Raw genomic sequence first — 24518 nt, 5'->3', positions numbered from 1 at the left:
TCCACAGAGTGACACAGTCTGTTACAGCCTCATCCACAGAGTGACACGGTCTGTTACAGCCGCATCCACAGAGTGACACAGACATTTTTGCATCTCTGCAATATGGGTATTTTCAGTTCCATGATCAAGTCTATGGGGGCATCCGTTACTGTCACTCACAGCATCCATGAAATATCCAGCGAATATCCTAGGGTCATTGTTTGCCTTGTAGCCTTCTAGCCATGTCATTTTGTGTGAAAACAGTAAAATGGGCCACAACCGTTATATTCTCAACTTCTCAGGTGGTTCCTTGCTCCCAGGTTGGCACCCTCACCTGGATGGAGGCACAGAAGTTGACTGACATTTTCCCTGTCGGCAACTATTCAGGCCATCTAACATTTCTGGTGCATTCACCAGTAGCCATGCTGTCGACCTAATGTTTGAAGCTGCTGTTGTATGAAAGAGAGCACCTCTGCTCCATCGGTTTTGTTTTTAACCCGCAAGAGCTGATTCCTGCTTAGAACTCTCTATATGATCTGAAAACGTTTTGTTATGTTGTGTGAATCCATGACGGAAGTAATCCTCAATGATATTGTCCATTGCCTATGTAAGAAATTAAGAAAATGAGGTGCATATCAGGGACACAAATACACCTCAACCAATCAATGTATAACAATAGACATGGGGAGTCTTGAGACATGGACAAAGTAGGTAACCCCCCATCCCTCTAATTACACATATTATTACAATATCAGCTAAGCCACGGAAAATAATAACCCAAATTATCATAAAAAGCAGCACAATATTATCAACTCTGTCAGATAACATATACATTTTATATTTATTGTCCTAAACAGGACCTTGACACACACACACACAATGTGTAGCTTAATGGACCACAGGAATGTCTTTACCTGGAATGTTATTGCTGTGCTGATCTATGCAACATGAATAGATGGAAATCACCACACAATGCTACAAATGAAGAAACATATCCTATATCTGGAAATGTTTAGATAGTATCTCGACATTTTTAGTTAAGTATCTAAACATTTGGAGTAAGTATCGACCAAAAAATTGTGGTGGAATGGCCTTTCATAGATTGGCCTAATAATAATTTAACAAATATTACGCCTACTATGATGCATTGGGTGAGTTGGACACAATGTTAGTAGAATAAGACAAATACATATGGCCTACTAAAGCAGGTGATGCCAATAGAGAAAAGCATGAATGCAACCTAAGTGGTCTTGACACAGAGATATACCAAAGCCAATTTAATTTATGGGAGCTTGACATATGTTGGCTAAAGTCATATTTGTAACAGTGATGGCGATTACGCGTGTCGGCATGACAGCAGCGTCTCGCCTTTGTAAATATTGTACGTGCTGCAGTTGTGTGTGCGTGCCGCTGGGCGAGTCTCCTCCGCGTCTGTCTCCGTAGTTGCTTTTTTTTCAGAGAAAAGGAGAAGAGAATTAGCTCTGGGAGAAGGGCCGTCGCCATTATTGGGAAGCTGGAAAAAAAACACTTTCACACACGCCATCTCTTGTTAAATTGATAAGGACGTTACCAATTTGTTGCATTAGGGCTGTTTAGAAGAAACATTGTACAGGAAGTGCAGCAAACTCGACCGGTGTCCCGTGCATGATCGATCCAGTATGATGTTGCCACAACAATGGGCATAATAATTCGTCAAAAGCAACGTGGTGAAGCAAGGAGAAGACGGCGAAACAAGCTTTTATACGCCTTTCATTTTTAACAAGGAGAGAAAAAGAAAAATGTTTTTACCTTTGTAGCTTTATTATCACAAAAAAAGAAACAGATCAATGGATTAGAAAATCATCGAGATGTAGATTTACAATTAATATGTAAGCAAACAATAATAACCTACTTAGTTCTGTCTGGGAATCAGAAGAGCCACGTTATTTTTGTTTCTTATGTACATGCATATCATGCGGACAGGGCTGCGGCAAGCGCTGGCCTGACGGATGCAGGGAGAATGCGATGGTATGTATTCACTTTCTCCCCATTTTAATCTGAAACACGGATTGAAACCAGTGTTCGAGAGACATTCTCATGATCAATTTACGCACAATTGTAACAATTGTCTGTTACAAATGTATATTTGAGTGAAACTGCTGATTTAAAAAAAAGTGGATTCGGAAATACGAGGTAAATGTGTTTTAGTTACGATTCGGCAATTTATTCTGTGGACAAGAGGCCTGGTGTGGCCAGTCCTTTCCATGAACATTCATTCCAAAACCTTTGCTAATCCATTACAATATGCATAAGGATTTGTAACCCGCTATATTGACGACTTTGAACAATATGACGCAAGTATATGTGTTCTTCTGAATTTAGAAAGCCACGTATCTTTACAATCACAGGGTAGGATAGTGACTTGCCTGTTTTCACTTCCAAAGAATTTGCCTGTTCAATCTGGTTGTCTGTCAGGCCTAGCTCAGTTAAGCGCAATTGACTTCCTACTGTGCCTTTGCTGAGGAATGTAGACATGGTTTGAATTTCCTATAGGTTTAGAATATGAGATGCCAAATTTGATAAACAATAACGTTTTATTGAATGGCAGTAGCCTATGTTGACACATTTCCTTTCAATATTGAAACGGTACACACACACACACACACACACACACACACACACACACACACACACACACACACACACACACACACACACACACACACACACACACACACACACACACACACACACACACACACACACACAGTATGTATATGTTTCTATTTACATGCATGATTGTATCACAATAACACAGTATGGTTGTTTTCTGGATGTACTTTGAGCATCCTCTTGCCTAAACATCAGTATGTTACCATGGTTACCCCATGGATATTCAGTCTGAAGGAAGTCTGCCTAAAAAGACAGGAGTCTACAAGCCATAATGTTGAATAAAATGATATTTACTCTTTCTAGGTTGTCTGTGCTGTTGGTCCTTTTGACAGTAGGAGGTGGAGATGGGGTATCCACAGGAAAATGTTGTTTACCCTAATTTCTCTCGGAGGTTCGCTCGCTTGTATTTTCAATCTCCTGACGCATTGAACATTATGCACAATGATCCAAACAATAATCAAACAGTTGACCAAAGCACGTTTCCTCTCAATCAGCTGGAAGTGTTTGTGGAATTTGCCATATGATTACGTGGGACAACGTTCGGTCTGTGGTTCGGTTAGGCTCAGCCATATTGCTCAAGTGTTTGTAGGGTGCAAAAAAAACATTATACAGACCAGCGTACTGAAGGTTGGGTTGATAACGCTTCCCTGTGGCTATTTTGTCTCAAATTACCTTTGACATGGGAGCAAAATTGTCAGGTAAAGTAAGTTGAAATTAACTTTGTTCAACATTCTGACTTGCAATGGGACTGTTAGGGAATGCTGAGCATACATGTTAGAGATGAGGTTGTATTTCACTCTTGATTTATAAAAGAGGCTATGTCTCATCATACTTTGCTTTTCCTGTTTGCACATTGGTTCTAGTTATGGAGCATCTCCAGTATGGTCCCATCCTCTGTGTATAACATATACTGCTTGGCAACTTGACAAACAATATTACCCAAACTTACCTGATTCTAAAGGCGTCAGCATGCTTCAGAACCTCTTATTAAGCTGGCGGCTAGCCATTGTCGGCTAGGCGAACCAAACGAGTGTGCTCGCATACACCCTTAAAAGATATTTGCTTGTCTTTGTCTTGTTTGTCCATTTTGAGATGCCATAGCCAGTATACAGTCGTGGCCAAAAGTTTTGAGAATGACACAAATATACATTTTCAGAGTCTGCTGCCTCAGTTTGTATGATGGCAATTTGCATATACTCCAGAATGTTATGAGGAGTGATCAGATTAATTGTATTTAATTGCAAAGTCCCTCTTTGCCATGCAAATGAACTGAATCCCCCCCCAAAAAACATTTCCACTGCATTTCAGCCATGCCACAAGGACCAGCTGACTACATGTCAGTGATTCTCTCGTTAACACAGGTGTGAGTGTTGACGAGGACAAGGCTGGAGATCATTCTGTCATGCTGATTGAGTTTGAATAACAGACTGGAAGCTTCAAAAGGAGGGTGGTGCTTGGAATCATTGTTCTTCCTTTGTGAACCATGGTTACCTGCAAGGAAACACATTGCCGTCATCATTGCTTTGCACAAAAAGGGCTTCACAGGCAAGGATATTGCTGCCAGTAAGATTTCACCTAAATCAACCATTTATCAGATCATCAAGAACTTCAAGGAGAGCGGTTCAATTGTTGTGAAGAAGGTTTCAGGGCGCTCAAGAAAGTCCAGCAAGTGCCAGGACTGTCTCCTAAAGTTGATTCAGCTGTGGGATCGGGGCACCACTAGTACAGAGCTCAGTCCTGTGTCATGTCAACAGTAAAGCATCCTGAGACCATTCATGTGTGGGGTTGCTTCTCAGCCAAGGGAGTGGGCTCACTCACAATTTTGCCTAAGAACACAGCCATGAATAAAGAATGGTACCAACACATCCTCCGAGAGCAACTTCTCCCAACCATCCAGGAACAGTTTGGTGACGAACAGTCCCTTTTCCAGCATGATGGAGCACCTTGCCATAAGGCAAAAGTGATAACTAAGTGGCTTGGGGAACAAAACATCAATATTTTGGGTCCATGGCCAGGAAACTCCCCAGACCTTAATCCCATTTGAGAATTTGTGGTCAATCCCGAAGAGGTGGGTGGACAAACAAAAACCCACACATTTTGACAATCTCCAAGCATTGATTATGCAAGAATGGGCTGCCATCAGTCAGGAGGTGGCCCAGAAGTTAATTGACAGCATGCCAGGGTGGATTGCTGGGGTCTTGAAAAATAAGGGTCAACACTGCAAATATTGACTCTTTGCATCAACTTCATGTAATTGTCAATAAATGCCTTTGTCACTTATGAAATGCTTGTAATTATACTTCAGTATTCCATAGTAACATCTGACAAAAATATTTAAAGACACTGAGGCAGCAGACTTTGTGAAAAATTAATATTTGTGTCATTCTCAAAACTTTTGGCCATGACTGTACACTTCCTCAAAATAGTCAGAATTCATCTAAAATAACTCAAGAAATCTGTAATTAATTTACTTTAATTTACTCAGGTCTCTCCAGAGAAGATTTTTAAGTCCGGGCTCTGGCTGGGCCACTCAAGGATGTTCAGAGACTTGTCCCGAAGCCACTCCTGTGTTGTCTTTGGCTGTGTGTTTATGGTTGTTCTGTTGGAAGGCGAACCTTCACCCCTGTCTGAGGTCCTGAGCGCTGCTGCTGAAAAACATCCCCACAGCATGATGCTGCCACCACCATGCTTCACTGTAGTGATGTTGCCAGGTTTCCTCCAGATGTGAAGCTTAGCATTCAGGCCAAACAGTTCCATCTTTGTTTCATCAGACCAGAGAATCTTGTTTCTCATGGTCTGGGTCTTTTAGGTGCCTTTTGGCAAACTCTAAGCAGCCTGTCATGTGCCTTTTTACTGAGGAGTAGCTTCTGTCTGGCCACTCTACCATAAAGGTCTGATTGGTGGAGTGCTGCAGATATGGTTGTCCTTCTGGAAGGTTCTCCCATCTCCACAGAGGAACTCTGTAGCTCTGTCAGAGTGACCATCGGGTTCTTGGTCACCTTCCTGACCAAGACCCTTCTCCCCTGATTGCTCAGTTTGGCCGGGTGGGCAACTCTAGGAAGAGACTTGGTGGTTCCAAACCTCTTCCATTTAAGAATGATGGAGGCCGCCTTTAATGCTGCAGACATTTTTTGGTACCCTTTCCCAGATCTGTGCCCCCTCACAATCCTGTATCTGCGCTCTAAGGACAATTCCTTCGACCTCGTGGCTTGGTTTTTCCTCTGGCATGCTGTGTCAACCGTGGGACCTTATGTAGACAGACTTGTGCCTTTCTAAAAAAATGTCCAATCAATATAATTTTTTATTAATTACACTATTTTTATTTAACTTGGCAAGTCAGTTTAGAACTAATTCTTATTGACAATGACTGCCTAGGAACAGTGGGTTAACTGCCTTGTTCAGGGGCAGAACAACAGATTTGTACCTTGTCAGCTCGGGGATTTGATCTAGCAACCTTTCGGTTACTTGCCCAATCCTCTAACCACTAGGCTACTTACCACAGGTGGACTCCAATCAAGTTGTAGAAACATCTTAAGGATGATCAATGGAAACAGGATGCAAACTAGTATATGTGGATATAAAACACTCTGAAGTTTCTAAAACTGTTTGAATGATGTCTGTGAGTATAACAGAACTCATATGGCAGGCAAAAACCTGAGAACAAATCCAACCAGGATGTGGGAAATCTGAGGTTGGTTGATTTTCAACTCAGCCCAAATTGAAGATGCAGTGGGATTGGTATTGGTCCTCCAAAGGCTTCCACTTGATGTCATCGATCTTTAGAGACTTGTTTGAGGCTTCAACTATGAAGTGGGGGCTGTATGAGAGGGGAATGAGTCAGAGGTCTGCCAGCAGTCACGCGCATTCACATGAGAGGTAGCTCCCGTTCCATTTGCTTTTCTGAAGACAAAGGAATTCTCCGGTTGGAATATTATTGATGTTTTATGTTAAAAACATCCTAAAGATTGATTCTATACATCGTTTGACATGTTTCTACGGACTGTAACGGAACTTTTTGACATTTCGCCTGCAACTAGTGAACGCGCTTCGTGAGTTTTGATTTGTTTACCAAACGCTCTAACAAAAGTAGCTATTTGGACATAAATGATGGACATTATCGAACAGATCAAACATTTTTTGTGGAACTGGGATTCCTGGGAGTGCATTCTGATGAAGATCATCAAAGGTAAGTGAATATTTATGATGTTATTTATGACTTCTGTTGACTGCAAAATATGGCGATATCTTTTTGGCTTGTTGGTTCTCTGAGCGCCGTACTCCGATTTATTGCATGGTTTGCTTAGTGTGTGAACGTAATGCGCCAATGTATACTGAGATTTTGTTTTATAAATATGAACTTTATCGAACAAAACATACATGTATTGTGTAACATGAAGTCCTATGAGTGTCATCTGATGAAGATCAAAGGTTAGTGATTAATTCTATCTCTATTTCTGATATTTGTGACTCCACTCTGTTGTGCTTTTGCTGTAAAGCCTATTTAAAATCGGACACTGTGGTGGGATTAACAACAAGATTACCTTTTTTAAATGGTATAAGTTGTGTTTGAGGAATTTTAATTAGTAGATTTCTGTTTTGAATTTGGCGCCCTGCACTTTCACTGACTGTTATATCGATCCCGTTAACAGGATCTCAGCCCTAAGAAAGTATTTCTTTTTTTTAAAATACATTTGTAAAAAATATAGTAATAATAATAATTAAAACCTGTTTTCACTTTGTTATTATGGGTATTATATGTATATTGATGAGGATTTCTATTTTATCAATTTTAGAATAAGGCTGTAACGTGTAACTCTTGATAACAGCTTTGCACACTGTTAAAATTCTCTCCACCAGCTCCATGAGGTAGTCACCTGGAATGCATTTCAATTCACAGGTGTGCCTTGTTAATTTGTGGACTGTCTTTCCTTCTTAACGTCTCTGAACTACCCATAACGGATCCGGGTTTGAATTCGACAACATACGGTGTTCGCCACAAATAGTCATTCCTGAAAATACAAGTGTCTCACATGCTTCAAAAGCCTAGAATCTTGCTAATCCAATTGTGTTGTCAGATTTAAAAAATGATACGAAAGAATACGATTATCTGAGCACAGACCCCCATATCAAAATACTTGTTCAACCAGCACTTGCGTAACAAAATCACAGATTGCATTGAAATAAATCGTTTACCTTTGAAGATCTTGCTCTGTTTGCAATCCCAAGGCTCCTTGTTACACAATGAATGGTCTTTTGTTCGGTTAAATACATTTTTTTTATAGCCTAACACGAAACATTTTGTGAACGCTTATCTCGTTGAATTTCGTGTCATTCAATTTTCAACGAAACATCCAACTTAAATAAACAGACTATACCTGACTTTATCCAGTCATGTTTGGTTTCCTTACAAACAAACAGTTGATTGCAACACAACCAAACTTGATGGGTCACTTTGCAGGATGTATTGACCCGAGAAAACTGATTGGAAGACAACAAGTGACGAGCTCATTGTGCACCAGTTATATGACCACTGTCTCGTTGATTGACTGTATTTTAACCCAATGACCACTGATAGTCTTGAAATCTAGCTGGGTAGATAGCCAATGAGCTGAGGTAAGCGGCAATATGCAATGGTTGTGTGTTGGAAGACCAACCCATGTCGTAAACTCCAGCGTAAAGAGTAATTCAAATCAAATCAAATGTATTTATATAGCCCTTCGTACATCAGCTGATATCTCAAAGTGCTGTACAGAAACCCAGCCTAAAACCCCAAACAGCAAGCAATGCAGGTGTAGAATTCGCAATTGAAGTTTTATTCCGGAAGGAGCTACGCATTTTACGTACAGCGTTGTTTTGGTAAAGACGCAGATTCTGCTGTTTATATATCAATCAGTATGGCGACTAAGTCAGGGAAAGCTAAATCTAAGTCTAGATATACAAATGTACACACAATTTTGGAAGAAATTGATCGGAAAAGTGAGACAGAGATTGTAGGACGATTCATTTAGTGATTCCCAAGTGGAGGAATATTTTTGGAATGGAGAGGACACCGTTGTAGCCACTGTGTATAATCTAACCTGCCTGCAGAAGAGGAACAATGTCACCGTTTTGGACTGGTAAGTTCTTCTCATGCTAATGCCATTGTTTGAAATTAATAATATAAAATATTATTTGAGAAATGAAATAGCCTATTTGAGGCTGTTGAGGGGAGGGCAGGCCCACAACAATGGCCAAAGTGAAATGGAGACGATAGATACATCTGGTCTGTTGTAATATAATGAAGACAGATCTAGCTGAAATGTCATAATATAAAAGAGACAGTAGATGTAGCAGGTCTATAATAATATATTCAACCTTATGTTCCCTGTACTCATATATGTATGTATGCATGCATGTATGTATGCATGTATGTATGCATACATACATAGTGCCTTGCGAAAGTATTCGGCCCCCTTGAACTTTGCGACCTTTTGCCACATTTCAGGCTTCAAACATAAAGATATAAAACTGTATTCTTTTGTGAAGAATCAACAACAAGTGGGACACAATCATGAAGTGGAACGACATTTATTGGGTATTTCAAACTTTTTTAACAAATCAAAAACTGAAAAATTGGGCGTGCAAAATTATTCAGCCCCTTTACTTTCAGTGCAGAAAACTCTCTCCAGAAGTTCAGTGAGGATCTCTGAATGATCCAATGTTGACCTAAATGACTAATGATGATAAATACAATCCACCTGTGTGTAATCAAGTCTCCGTATAAATGCACCTGCACTGTGATAGTCTCAGAGGTCCGTTAAAAGCGCAGAGAGCATCACGAAGAACAAGGAACACACCAGGCAGGTCCGAGATACTGCTGTGAAGAAGTTTAAAGCCGGATTTGGATACAAAAAGATTTCCCAAGCTTTAAACATCCCAAGGAGCACTCTGCAAGCGATAATATTGAAATGGAAGGAGTATCAGACCACTGCAAATCTACCAAGACCTGGCCGTCCCTCTAAACTTTCAGCTCACACAAGGAGAAGACTGATCAGAGATGCAGCCAAGAGGCCCATGATCACTCTGGATGAACTGCAGAGATCTACAGCTGAGGTGGGAGACTCTGTCCATAGGACAGCAATCAGTCGTATATTGCACAAATCTGGCCTTTATGGAAGAGTGGCAAGAAGAAAGTCATTTCTTAAAGATATCCATAAAAAGTGTCATTTAAAGTTTGCCACAAGCCACCTGGGAGACACACCAAACATGTGGAAGAAGGTGCTCTGGTCAGATGAAACCAAAATTGAACTTTTTGGCAACAATGCAAAACATTATGTTTGGTGTAAAAGCAACACAGCTCATCACCCTGAACACACCATCCCCACTGTCAAACATGGTGGTGGTAGCATCATGGTTTGGGCCTGCTTTTCTTCAGCAGGGACAGGGAAGATGGTTAAAATTGATGGGAAGATGGATGGAGCCAAATACAGGACCATTCTGGAAGAACCTGATAGTCTGCAAAAGACCTGAGACTGGGACGGAGACTTGTCTTCCAACAAGACAATGATCCAAAACATAAAGCAAAATCTACAATGTAATGGTTCAAAAATAAACATATCCAGGTGTTAGAATGGCCAAGTCAATGTCCAGACCTGAATCCAATCGAGAATCTGTGGAAAGAACTGAAAACTGCTGTTCACAAATGCTCTCCATCCAACCCCACTGAGCTCGAGCTGTTTTGCAAGGAGGAATGGGAAAAAATTTCAGTCTCTCGATGTGCAAAACTGATAGACATACCCCAAGCGACTTACAGCTGTAATCGCAGCAAAAGGTGGCGCTACAAAGTATTAACTTAAGGGGCTGAATAATTTTGCACGCCCAATTTTTCAGTTTTTGATTTGTTAAAAAAGTTTGAAATATCCAATAAATGTCATTCCACTTCATGATTGTGTCCCACTTGTTGATTCTTCACAAAAAAATACAGTTTTATATCTTTCTTTGAAGCCTGAAATGGGGCAAAAGGTCGCAAAGTTCAAGGGGGGCGAATACTTTCGCAAGGCACTGTATATATCTCTCTCTCTTTCAGCAGCACAATATTGTGTAGAGCAAAGTGGGTGATGTTATATCCTTCCTGTTTGGTCCTGTTCGGGGGTCTCATCGGCCAGGTTCAGTCTGTTATCTGGAGTTCCTCTTCTGTCTTATCCGGTGTCCTGTGTGAATTTAAGTATGCTCCCTCTAATTCTCTCTTTCTCTCTCTCGGACTACCTGGCATGATGACTCCTTGCTGTCCCCAGTCCACCTGGCCCTGCTGCTGTTCCAGTTTCAACTGTTCTGCCTGCGGCTATGGAACCCTAAACTATTCATATTTACTCTAGAGGTGCTGTCCTGTTGCATCCTCTACAACTACTGTGATTATTATTATTTGACCCTGCTGGTCATCGATGAACGTTTGAAAATCTCGGCCATGTTCTGTTATAATCTCCACCCGGCACAGCCAGAAGAGGACTGGCCGCCCCTCATAGCCTGGTTCCTCTCTAGGTTTCTTCCTAGGTTTTGGCCTTTCTAGGGAGTTTTTCCTAGCCACCGTGCTTCTACACCTGCATTGCTTGCTGTTTGGGGTTTTAGGCTGGGTTTCTGAGATATTCGCTGATGTACGAAGGGCTATATAAATACATTTGATTTGATAGAGGACTGAGGGTCTTCCAAATATTGAAAGTATGTAAATAGTTACCCGTGTTATGTTGTAAATGTATATATTTTTCCCCATAATTTCTTCTCCATTTTGGTGGGGGCGTGCGTCTTAGAATTCCATTTTGGCATTTTGTATATAAATATTTGTTTAAAAATGTATACTTTCACCAATTTGGTCACATTTGGGTACATTTGGGTTACTTATGTGGGACACCTGGGTGACTACATGATACATGTCATGTAAGTACACTCATTTCGGAAGTTATCATTCTGAAACTTTGCACAAGTACTGTTGCCCTCTTATATTTTTCACTGAAATTGTCCCCATCATCCTATCTGAATGTTTGTTTTATCTTGTTCATTTTAAAGATGATACAACAATAAATAAATAAAAATGTATTTGTTTTCATAGTATTATCTAAACCAGATCTATTGTGTTATATTCTCCTACATTCAAATCACATTTACACAAACGTCAGAGTGTTCTCTTTCAAATGGTACCAAGAATATGCATATCCTTGCTTCTGGGCCAGAGCTCTAGGCAGTTAGATTTGGGTATGTCTTCAGGCGGAAATGGAAAAAAGTAGGGGGGTAGCTCTAAGAGGTTATGCATTTGAGTCCATCAGTTGTGTTTTGACAAGGTAGGGGTGGTATACAGAAGATAGCCATATTTGGTAAAAGACCAAGTCCATATTATGGCAAGAACAGCTCAAATAAGCAAAGAGTAGCGACAGACCATCATTACTTTAAGACATGAAGGTCAATCAATCCGGAAAATGTCAAGACCTTTGAAAGTTTCTTCAAGTGTAGTCACAAAAACCATCAAGCGCTATGATGAAACTGGCTTTCACGAGGACCGCCACAGGAAGGGAAGACCCAGAGTTACCTCTGCTGTAGAGGATATGTTCATTAGAGTTACCAGCCTCGTAAATTGCAGCCCAAATAAATGCTTCACAGAGTTCAAGTAACAGACACATCTAAACATGAACTGTTCAGAGGAGACTGCGTGAATCAGGTCTTTACTACTAAAGGACACCAATAGGAATAAGACTCTTGCTTGGGCCAAGAAACACGAGCAATGGACATTAGACTGGTGGAAATCTGTCCTTTGGTCTGTAGTCCAAATTTGAGATTTTTGGTTCCAACTGCCAAGTCTTTGTGAGAGCAAGAGTAGGTGAACGGATATCCACATATGTGGTTCCCACCGTGAAGCATGGAGGAAGTGTGATGTGTGGGGGTTATTTTCTGGTGACACTCAGTAATTTATTTAGAATTCAAGGCACACTTAACCAGCATGGCTATCACAGCTTTCTGCAGCAATACGCCATCCCATCTGGTTTGTGCTTAGTCCCACTATCAGCAGGACAATGACCCAACACACCTCCAGGCTGTGTTAGGGCTATTTTACCAAGAATGAGAGTGATGGAGTGGTGCATCAGATGACCTGACCTCCAAAGTCACCCGACCTCAACCCAATTGAGATGGTTTGGGATGAGTTGGACCACAGAGTGACGGAAAAGCAGCCAACAAGTGCCCAGCATATGTGGGAACTCCTTCAAGACTGTTGGAAAAGCCTTTCAGGTGAAGCTGGTTTAAGGATTGTCAAGAGTGAGCTAAGCTGTTATCAAGGCAAAGGGTGGCTACTTTGAAGAATATAAAATATATTTTGACTTGATTAACACTTTTGTTGGGGGGTTACTACATGATTCCATGTGTTTTTCATAGTTTGTCTTCACTATTATTCTACAATGTAGAAAATAGTACAAATAAAAACTCTTGAATGAGTACGCATGTCCAAACTTTTGACTGGTACTGTAAATTGTCTTGAAAATATACGCTAAGATGGCTGTTTAGCAATGATCAACAACCAACTTGACAGAGCTCAAAAAGAATGTGCTAATATTGTACAATCCAGGTGTGCAAAGTTCTTAGGAACTTATCCAGAAAGACTCACAGCTGTATTCACTGCCAAATATGAGGGCAGGTGTGAATACGTAAAGTAGTTATTTCTGTATTTCATTCTCAATATATTTGCACAAATGTATAAAAACTTGTCGTTATGGGGTATTGTATGTAGATGAGTTTGGGGGAAAGAAAATCAAATATATTTAATATATTTTAAATTCAGTCTAACACAACAATGTGGAGTAAGTCAAGGGGTATGAATACTTTCTGAAGACACTGTATTTTAGGTCTCACTTTATTTGCAGGGAATATTGAGTTTTTTTCTTTGTGTATCTAATTTGCTGTTCTATTAAAAGGCCAGCCCAGCTTGAGATGAGATTAGAAATGAATGTCCCTACTCACTGTTCTCTTATTAAGTTGAAGGGAAATTATTCTTAGTGTTGTCTTCTTTTAACCACTGTTTTTCTTGTGAAGGTGTTTGACTGTTCTTTTTTTTGATGAGAGCAGAAATTAGGTTAACTTTCCTCAAACTAGTATTTGTTATTTTTGAACATAAATGTAAGATTTTGTTGAGCTAATTATTCTTTTTCTGCTCTTTTATTTTGTCTGGCAGGGTCATAGCTACATTAGGATTGACTGAGAGAAGCCTCTGTCTTTGCTACACCCCTGCACTGTTGTTGATAGAACATGTAGCACACTAGAGGAAACGGCAACTAAACTTCATCCCCAGTGCCACTTTATGGACACACGTCCAAGTGTACTCTCTGATCGAGTGCCTGATTATGGCATGATGAGTGTCAGCTGATGATAATGATGGCGAAAAAGCAAGATGTTAAGTCACCCACATACAACCTTATTGTGGTGGGTTTGTCAGGAACTGAGAAAGAGAAGGGCCAGTGTGGCGTGGGTAAGTCCTGTCTGTGCAACCGCTTTGTGCGCCCCAGCGCCGATGACTTCTATCTGGACCACACGTCAGTGCTGAGCACCAGTGACTTTGGGGGTAGAGTGGTTAACAATGACCATTTCCTGTTCTGGGGGGAGGTGGGGCGGGTGGTGGAAGAGGGGCCGGAGTGCAGGATGCATGTGGTGGAGCAGACAGAGTTCATTGATGACCAGACGTTCCAGCCACACCGCAGCACTGCCATGCAGCCCTACATCAAGAGGGCGGCCTCCACCAAGCTGGCCTCTGCAGAGAAGCTGATGTACTTCTGCACGGACCAGCTGGGGCTGGAGCAGGACTTTGAGCAGAAGCAGATGCCCGAGGGCAAGTTACAGGCTGATGGGTTCGTGCTCTGTATGGACGTCAGTAGGGGGATGAACCGCAACTTTGACGACCAGTTGAAGTTTGTCACAAACCTTTACGGTCATCTGAGCAAAACAAAGAAGCCCATTGTGCTGGTCTTAACCAAGTGTGATGAGGGGGTTGAACGCTACATCAAAGATTCTCACACCTTTGCCATCACTAAAAAGAGTCTTCCTGTAGTGGAGACATCTGCACGCTCTAACATCAATGTTGACCTAGCCTTCCTTACTTTGGTGCAACTCATTGATAAGAGCAGGGGCAAGCCCAAGATCATTCCTTACTTTGAGGCCCTCAAGCTCCAGAGTCAGCAGATAGCCTTGGCTAAAGACCGATACGAATGGCTAGTCAACCGCATAGTGAAGAACCACAACGAGACCTGGCTTAACACCAGCAGACGCATGCACACCTCTTCAGAGTTCAATGAATACGTCTTTCTGGAGGGTACAGCAAAATGCAAGAAGCTCTTCCAGCAGCTTGTGTACCGTCTGAAACAGGAGCACATTGAGAGACGTCGGAAAATCTACCTGAGCACTCTTCCTCTAGCACTTAGCTCCCTGGTGCCTGACCTGGATGAGATCGACCAGCTGAGCTGGTCTGGGGTTCAGAAGGTCCTGGAGTCCAAGCAGCACTTTGCCCACTGGTTTGTAGTTCTGGAGGACTCTCCATGGGAGGACACGTCTCACATAGACAACATGGAGGATGAGCGCATCCCCTCAGACCTGCTGGAAACGTTACCAGCCGAGGACATTTTCGACGCCCACCTGGAGCACCTGAGGAATGAGTGCAAGCGGGCTGAGATGAGGCAGGAGTTCAAGCACAAGTTGGCCTGTTCTCCCTTTGTCACGCCTGGCAAGCCCTGGGAAGAGGCCCGCAGCTTCATCATGAATGAAGACTTCTACCAATGGTTGGAGGAATCAGAGTACCTGGACCTCTACAACCGCCACCAGAAAGAGATCATCGGCCATGCTAAAGAGGACTTCCAGGAGCTTCTGCTGGAGTATTCAGAGCTCTTCTATGAGCTGGAGGTGGACGCAAAGCCCAGCAAGGAGAAGATGGGGGCCATCCAGGAGGTTTTAGGGGAGGAGCAGCGGTTTAAAGCCCTGCAGAAGCTTCCAGCTGAGAGAGATGCTCTGGTATTGAAGCATATTCACTTTGTCTACCACCCCACCAAGGAGACCTGTCCCAGCAGCCCACAGTGTGGAGACTTCAGGATAGAGCAGCTCCTGGCCTCACGCTTCCCAACATGCTACCCATTCTTCAACGTGAAGTCTTATTTTGGGGATATTAAAGCGGACCGCATCAACCTTGTGATATTGGGCAAAGATGGACTGGCTAGGGAGTTTGCCAATGAGATCAGAGCTCTCTGTACCAATGACGACCGGTATGTGTTGGACGGGAAGATGTATGAGCTCACCCTGCGACCTATCGAGGGCAATGTACGACTTCCTGTTAACTCCTTCCACACTCCCACCTTCACACCCCATGGGTGCCTGTGTCTGTACAACTCAAAAGAGTCCCTAACCTACGTCGTAGAAAGCATTGAAAGGTTGCGGGAGTCAACAATCGGTAGAAGGGACAGCCATATAGCTCAGCTTTTAACATCTCTGCTCTTGGTTACTAAAAGGGGTGTAGGGACCTATGCAGATATTGGGGGAGAAACTGCTTTAGGTCTGATAACACAGGGACAGCAGGTAGCAAGGAGATTGCAGTGTAGCTTCCTCGACCCAGCCTCACCTGGTGTGGGCTATGGGCACAATGTGAATGAGAGTCAGATCAACCAAGTATTGAGAGGTCTTCTGGACTCTAGAAGGAGCTCATCTTTCAGTAGCAGCTCCCCACCTCTGCCCCCTCAAACTCCAGGTCCCAGAGACTCTCCTCACCAGCCCAGCCCAGAGGCAGACATCCGCATCGTCATGTGCTTGATGTGTGGAGACAACTATGACGTGGAACAGCTCCTCTCTCCTTTCCTACTGCCTCAGCACTGCAGGCCAACATCCAACAGTGGCACCTCGGTGATACTGGAGCAGACAGTGGGACCTCACAAACAGGTGATTGAGCTCTCTCTCCTTTCCTACCACGCCTCCTTCTCCCTGAGGAAGAGCAGATTAGTACATGGCTACATCGCTGTGTACTCAGCCCGCCGCAAGGCCTCTCTGGAGACCCTGTGTGCCTTCCTATGTGAGGTCCAGGACATCATTCCTGTTCAGCTGCTGGCTGTGGGGGAGAGCCAGGTGGAGCTCACAGAAAGTGAGTCTGCCAGAGAGCAGCTGGTCCAGGGAGAGGAGCTGGCCCAAGAGATAGAGGGCAGATTCAACAGTGTGGTGTGTGGATCAGGAGGGGTGGTGGGTGGCCTGCACAGGATGGAGATGTTTCATCCCTTCCTGATGGAGGTGGTTGAGAAACGCAACATCGTGGAGGCCACTCACATGTATGATAACGTGGCTGAGGCCTGCATTAACGACACTGCCTACTCCCCTCGCTGTAGCTCACCCAGCACTGGCACTATGTTCCTAGACTCTGACATGGATGACGTGGAGCCCTCCCCACCTTACTACGACGGCACACTCACCTCCCATGGTGGGAGCCTCAACCTGCCTGACCTGGACTCCAGCGATGTCTCTGTCATCTCTGACATCAGCTCCTTTGAGAACAAGCTCAATAGCAAAGCCCCGCCCCAGGTGAGACCCAAGCCCTCTGTGACCTTTGACTTCCGGAAGGTGGGCAGAAACCCCTACAACACAGACACCATGGGTCACCGTCGCTCCCTGCCCTCCGCTGTGACATGGGTGCCAGGTGGGGACGGAGGTTACGACCCCTCGGACTATGCAGAGCCCATGGATGCTGTGTCCAAGCCCCGGCCCAGCAACGAGGAGATCATCTACTCTGTGCCCCATGACAGCACGCAGGGCAAGATTATTACCATCCGCAATGCCAATCGGATGCACGCCAACGGGAACGGCTCAGACAGTGAGGCGGACAGCAGCTCCTTGGAGCGCCGCAGGAAGTTCTCGGCGGCGGGGGTGAAGCCACGGCTCTACCGCGACCGATCTAAACGCCTGGGCAAGTTCAGTAGCTTCCGCACCAGCTTCATTGGCAGCGAAGACGAGATGGGGGCTCTGCCAAAAACCAAGGAGGATGATTTCGGAACCCTGAAAGGAGACATCATCAATGAGGAGGGAGAGGACCCCAAGAAGAGGAACATTCTGAAGAGCCTGCGGCGAACTGCCAAGGTATGTGTTGCTTCAGTTAGTCTCTCCTTAACTGCTAATGCGTAAACACTATTCTTTTCAGGCTTGAAAGACTATTCTCTTTCAATTGTAGGTAATTGGCCAGCTTTGATACGATAAACTTGGTTAAGTAATGACAACATGGTTAATTTGATTTTTCATGTAATCTCTTTACTTTTAAAAACTTTTTTAGTGTGTAATTGCTTGATTGTTTTACTCAACTTTTCCTCCATGCTAATATGCTATTCATAGAAAGTAAGTTATTCATGTTGGAATTTTAAGAAGAAAGCAGCCTCTATTTCAGAGTTACTGAAACACTTGAAACGACAGCTGTTGATTCTGATGCTGAATACATAAAGGCAAATTTTGCAGCTGACAAGCTGAATAAACATAGTGTTGACATAATGTACAAAAATCGAATGTAGACGTCTGTGGTCATTAACAATGTCAACATTCCTGTGTTTCTCTGCAGAAAACCAGACCAAAGCCCCGGTCCTCTATTCCCAAGCCCCCGGAGAGCAGCTACTTCGGGGTGCCCCTGGTCAACGTGGTGTCCCCAGACAGACCTATCCCACTCTTCATTGACAAGTGTGTCCGCTTTATTGAGACCACAGGTGGGTCACTATTTTCTTTCTCCTCTTCTCCCCTGTGTTTGTTCATGTGTATATTGGTCTGATTCATTATGTTATTTGACTTGGATGCTGTGCAAAACATACAAAGAATATTATTCATTGATAATAAGTTTATTCTGAGGTAAATCTGTGTTGCTGAAGGATTAAACTGTGTAATGTCTTATTGTTGCACTGTGATTATTTTTCCTTACAATACTCACATTATGTGGTTGTGTAATTTCAATATGATATACTTTAAGTCGTTCTGGGTGAGGGCATTAGTTCTTCTTGGCTTATTAAATGTAAATAGAAGAAAAATAACTACACTACAGCAAATGTAGCCAATGATCAACTGCTGTACTGCAGCAGTGTCCTGTACTGTGCTGCAGCAGTGTCCTGTACTGTGCTGCAGCAGTGTCCTGTACTGTGCTGCAGCAGTGTCCTCATTGACTTTATTGGAAATGGTTGATGACATAATGCAGATGGTGGTTTCCATCTCTGTCTCTCTGCAGGTCTCAACACAGAGGGGCTCTACAGGGTGAGCGGGAACAAGTGTGAGATGGAGAGTATGCAGAGGCAGTTTGACCAGGGTGAGTTGCTGTACCCAGTCATGTCTGTCTGGTCTAAAACAATGTACCAGACCCACAGAGGGATCGACTGTACTTGCCACACTGTCTGTCCCCAGTACCTGGACTAACCCTGATTAGTTATGTGGCTAATCAATATATAGACACATGAGCTGCAGAGGAAATGATGACGTAAACTAAATATATTTAGAACAGTGACAAAATGACTACCTCTGACACACTATCCCTATTATTTTCTCTTTCCCCCCTCTCCTTCTCCTTCTCCTCCCTCTATCTATTATTTCTCTCCCTTCCCTTCCCCTCACCTCCCTCTTCTTCTCTCTCTCTCTCTCTCTCCTCTTTATTTTCTTCTTCTACATCTCACTTTCCTTTACGTCTCTTCTTCCCTCTTTATCTCCCTCTCTACCTCTCTTCCCCTGTAGACCATGGGCTGGACCTGGTGGAGAAGGACTTTGCCATCAACACGGTGGCTGGGGCTCTGAAGGCCTTTTTCTCTGAGCTGCCAGAGCCCCTGGTGCCCTGCATCCTGCAGGTGGAGCTGCTTGAGGCCTTCAGTAAGACACAGAGCTGGCTGGGGTTAAGGACTGGTTTTGGGGTTCTGGAGGGTTCAGTAAGACATGGAGCTAGCTGGGGTTAGGTATGAGGTACTGGGGTTCTGAAGGGTTCAGAAAGACATGGAGCTGGCTGGGCTTAAGGAGTGGTTTTGGGGTTCTGGAGGGTTCAGTAAGACACAGAGCTGGCTGGGCTTAAGGAGTGGTTTTGGGGTTCTGGAGGGTTCAGTAAGACATGGAGCTAGCTGGGGTTAGGTATGAGGTACTGGAGTTCTGAAGGGTTCAGAAAGACATGGAGCTGGCTGGGCTTAAGGAGTGGTTTTGGGGTTCTGGAGGGTTCAGTAAGACATGGAGCTAGCTGGGGTTAGGGATGAGGTACTGGGGTTTTGAAGGGTTCAGAAAGACATGGAGCTGGTTGGGGTTAAGGATGGGGCTACTGGGGTTCTGGGTGGGGGTACAGGGGTTCTGGGGGGTTCAGAAAGACATGGAGCTGGCTGGGGTTAGGGATGGGGGTACTGGGGTTCTGGAGGGTTCAGAAAGAGATGGAGCATGGTAAGATTCTTGTGCTTGTGAAAGTATCAGGTTATTACAGGCTAAGGGTTTGGGGAGGACCTCTCATAGAGGGGTGGATGAGGATATACAGTTGAAGTCGCGGAACATACACCTTAGCCAAATACATTTAAACTCAGTTTTATACAATTCCTGACATTTAGTCCTAGTAAGAATTCCCTGTCTTAGGTCAGTTAGGATCACCACTTTATTTTAAGAATGTGAAATGTCAGAATAATTGTAGAGTGATTTTATTTCAGCTTTTATTTCTTTCATCACATTCCCAGTGGGTCAGAAGTTTACATACTCTGAATTAGTATTTGGTAGCATTGCCTTTAAATGATTTAACTTGGGTCAAATGTTGCGGGTAGCCTTCCACAAGCTTCCCACAATAAGCTGGGTGAATTATGGCCCATTCCTCCTGACAGCAGGTGTAACTGAGTCAGGTTTGTAGGCCTCCTTGCTCACACACGCTTTTTCAGTTCTGCCCACAAATGTTCTATAGGATTGAGGTCAGGGCTTTGTGATGGCCACTCCCAATACCTTGTTGTCCTTAAGCCATTTTGCCACAACTTTGGAAGTGTGCTTGGGTTCATTGTCCATTTGGAAGACCCATTTGCGACCAAGCTTTTTCTTCTTGACTGATGTCTTGACATGTTGCTTCAATATATCCACATAATTTTCCTTCCTCATGTGGCCATCTATTTTGTGAAGTGCACCAGCCCCTCCTGCAACAAAGCACAGCCACAACATGATGCTGCCACCCCCGTGCTTCACGGTTGGGATGGTGTTCTTTTACTCCAAACATAAAGATGGTCATTATGACCAAACAGTTTTATTTTCTGTTTCATCAGACCAGAGGAAATTTCTCTGTGTACCCATGTGAAGTTACAAACCAAAGTCTGGCTTTTTTATGGCGGGTTTGGAGCAGTGGCTTCTTCCTTGCTGAGCGGCCTTTCAGGTTATGTTGCTATAGGACTCGTTTTACTGTGGATATAGATACTTTTGTACCTGTTTCCTCCAGAATCTTCACATGGTCCTTTGCTGTTGTTCTGGAATTGATTTGCACTTTTCGCACCACAGTATGTTCATCTCTAGGAGACAGAATGCGTCTCCTTCCTTCGTCAATTAGCCTATCAGAAGCTTCTAAAGCCATGACATCATTTTATGGAATTTTCCAAGCTGTTTAAAGTCACAGTCAACTTAGTGTATGTAAACTTCTGGCCCACTGAAATTGTGATACAGTGAAATAATCTGTCTGTAAACAATTGTTGGAAAGATTACTTGTGTCATGCACAAAGTAGATGTCCTAACCGATGTGCCAAAACTATAGTTTGTGAACAGGACATTTGTGGAGTGGTTAAAAAAATAGTTTTAATGACTCCAACCTAAGTGTATGTAGACTTCAACTGTTTGTATACTAATATGTATGTAGGTATGTACACTACATGACCAAAAGTATGTGGACACCTGCTTGTTGAACATCTGCTTGTTGAAAATCATGGGCAATAATATGGAGTTGGTCCCTCTTTGCTGCTGCAACAGCCTCCACTCTTCTGGGAAGGCTTTCAACTAGATGTTGGAACATTGCTGTGGGGACATGCTTCCATTCAGCCACAAGAGCATTAGTGATGTCGGCACTGATGTTGGGCGATTAGGCCTGGATCACAGTCTGCGTTCCAATTCATCCCAAAGGTGTTCGATGGGGTTAATATCAGGGCTCTGTGCAAACCAGTCGAGTTGTTCCACACCGATCTCGACAAACCAGAATCTCATTATATTTCCCTTCAGTAGAACTAAGGGGCTTATCCTGAACCATGATAAACAGCCCCAGACCATTATTCTTACTCCACCAAAGTGTACAGTTGGCACTATATATTGGGGCAGGAAGTGTTCTCCTGGCATCCGCCAAACCCAGATTAGTCGGTCGGACTGTCAGATGGCGAAGCGTGATTCATCACTCCAGAGAACGCGTTTCTACTGCTCCGGAGTGTAATGGCGTCGAGCTTTACACCACTCCAGCCGACACTTGGCATTCGGTTTGTAACTGCACATGGGGACAAAGATCGTACTTGTGTGCGGCTGCTCGGCCATGGAAACCCATTTCATGAAGCTCCCAACGAACCGTTCTTGTGCAGATGTTGCTTCCAGGGTCAGTTTGGAACTCCGTAGTGAGTGTTGCAACCGAGGACAGATGATTTTTACATGCTAGGCGCTTCAGCACTCTGCGGTCCCGTTCTGTGAGCTTGTGTGGCCTACCATTTTGCGGCTAAACAGTTGCTGCTCCTAGACATTTCCACTTCACAATAGCGGCACTTACAGTTGCCCGGGGCAACTCTAGCAGGGCAGAAATATGACGAACTGACTTGTTGGAAATGACGTATGACGGTGCCACTCAGTCACTGAGCTCTTCAGTAAGGCTGTTCTACTGCCAAACATTTGTCTATGGAGACTGCCTGGCTGTGTGGCTGAAATTGCCGAATCCAACCATTTGAAAGGGTGGCCACATACTCTGGTGTGTATATATAGCGTGTGTATGTAGTGCTGCATATGGAGTAACAGATGGAGTAACAGTGTTGATAACATATGAGTCATAGCGTTGACCCCTTCCCTCCTGTGTGTGTGTGTGCGTGCGTGTGTGTGTGTGTGTGTGTGTGTGTGTGTGTGTGTGTGTGTGTGTGTGTGTGTGTGTGTGTGTGTGTGTGTGTGTGTGTGTGTGTGTGTGTGTGTGTGTGTGTGTGTGTGTGTGTGTGTGTGTGTGTGTGTGCGCAGAGATCAACGACAGGGAACAGAGGCTGTACACCATGAAGGATGTACTGAGGAGGTTCCCCAGAGAGAACTATGACGTCTTCAGATTTGTCATGAGCCACTTACACAAGTGAGTGCAGATCAGACTGGCTAACTGTTTCATTCTATGACCTTGGCCCTGACTGCATTGTGACTGAAACCATTTCCATTTTTGTAACATGTATCATCAAGTAGCTCTTACACCTGTGTAATAATGTTATTACACTAGTAGCTGTTGTTGATGGAGGTATATTGTGTTGTCTCTCCCAGGGTGAGCCAGCTGAGCAGACAGAACCTGATGACCAGTGAGAATCTGTCCATCTGTTTCTGGCCCACTCTGATGCGGCCAGACTTCACCACCATGGACGCCCTGACGGCCACGCGGACCTACCAGACAATCATCGAGACCTTCATCCACCAGTGTGCTTTCTTCTTCTACAACCAGCCCCTCCTGGACTCCCCCACTGGCCTGGCTGGCCTCCGTGCCTCCCCCACCACCACCCTCACTGGGGGCTCTGCCTATTCCTGCTACCACTCATCCCCTCCCCCCACCGCCACGCACTTCAGCCCCCTGCAGCAGTCACCCCCCACCACCCCCAGTCTCCCCTGCAGTCCCTCCTGACCCCCTCCACCAACACCCCCACCATACCCCCACCGAGCAAGAGACACTGTGAGAGACACTGAGAAGGGAACAGATGCTGCACCCCTGATCTGATGCTGCTGCACCCCTGATCTGATGCTGCTGCACCCATGATCTGATGATGCTGGACCTTAGTCACTTACACACACACACACACACACACACACACACACACACACACACACACACACACACACACACACACACACACACACACACACACACACACACACACACACACACACACACACACACACACACACACACACACACACACACACACACCAAAACATACATACTGATAGTACATTGTTCGGTCGTCGATAATAACATGTTAACAGAGAGAGGAGACGATTAGTGTTTGACAAATAAACTTGCCACTTGTGAACAGCATCCTGCTGACCCGTCCCTGTCACCTGTGTGCCAATGCAGATCACCATGCTGACCCGTCCCTGTCACCTGTGTGCCAATGCAGATCACCATGCTGACCCGTCCACTCCACCCCCTATAGCCCCTGATAACCTGACTCTACCTACGACTCACTCACAGGGGGGCTGGGGTCAGAACAGAGTGGGTGTCATTGTTACAGTAAGCATCTCTCTGCCAACCAGCCGTTCTTACCCTAACAATACACTATGATTTTTTTTAAAGTCCAAGCCTCCATGTCAAGCTGGAAGATATGATTTGTGCCCATCACCATGTTTTTATTTGTGAATAATAGTTTTTAAATGTTCTGTTTGTTAATGAAAGTAGCCACTGGATGTATGGACTGTGCCTCTCTCAGGGCTGTAGTTGGTAACGTACACACAGCCGTGAGGGGAGCCTCCCTGTCTGCCTGTAGGGCCCCTGCTAGGGGGTTGGGGTGGGGACATCCAGGGATGCACTTTAATGGTCAGAACGTTGTAGGGGTTTTGTTTTTAAAAGGGGTTTGTTAGGTCAGAATGTTTTAGTGTGTTGAGTTCACAGCTCAAGGAACCATACCCATTGCCTCTCATAAGGGTCCTTTGCAGATCAAAACGTTGTTTACATCCAAACCCTTGTATTTGTATCCTCATAC

The 24518-nt window shown here is 44.1% G+C and overlaps 1 protein-coding gene across 1 annotated transcript; it reads left to right on the top strand.

Annotated features, from left to right (window-relative positions):
• The first annotated feature begins 1405 nt into the window (after positions 1-1405).
• LOC124009357 (rho GTPase-activating protein 35-like) lies at positions 1406-23719 on the top strand. The gene is made up of 7 exons (XM_046321098.1): positions 1406-1986; positions 13820-17739; positions 18209-18350; positions 18860-18937; positions 19357-19488; positions 22807-22912; positions 23092-23719. Exons 2-7 carry the CDS (start codon positions 14011-14013, stop codon positions 23441-23443), a joined length of 4539 nt encoding a protein of 1512 aa, XP_046177054.1. The 5' UTR covers positions 1406-1986; positions 13820-14010; the 3' UTR covers positions 23444-23719.
• Positions 23720-24518: the final 799 nt, after the last annotated feature.

This window comes from Oncorhynchus gorbuscha, linkage group LG02 (assembly GCF_021184085.1).
Source record: "Oncorhynchus gorbuscha isolate QuinsamMale2020 ecotype Even-year linkage group LG02, OgorEven_v1.0, whole genome shotgun sequence".
Taxonomy (NCBI): domain Eukaryota; kingdom Metazoa; phylum Chordata; class Actinopteri; order Salmoniformes; family Salmonidae; genus Oncorhynchus; species Oncorhynchus gorbuscha.
This window is presented reverse-complemented; position numbering and strand designations above follow the sequence as displayed.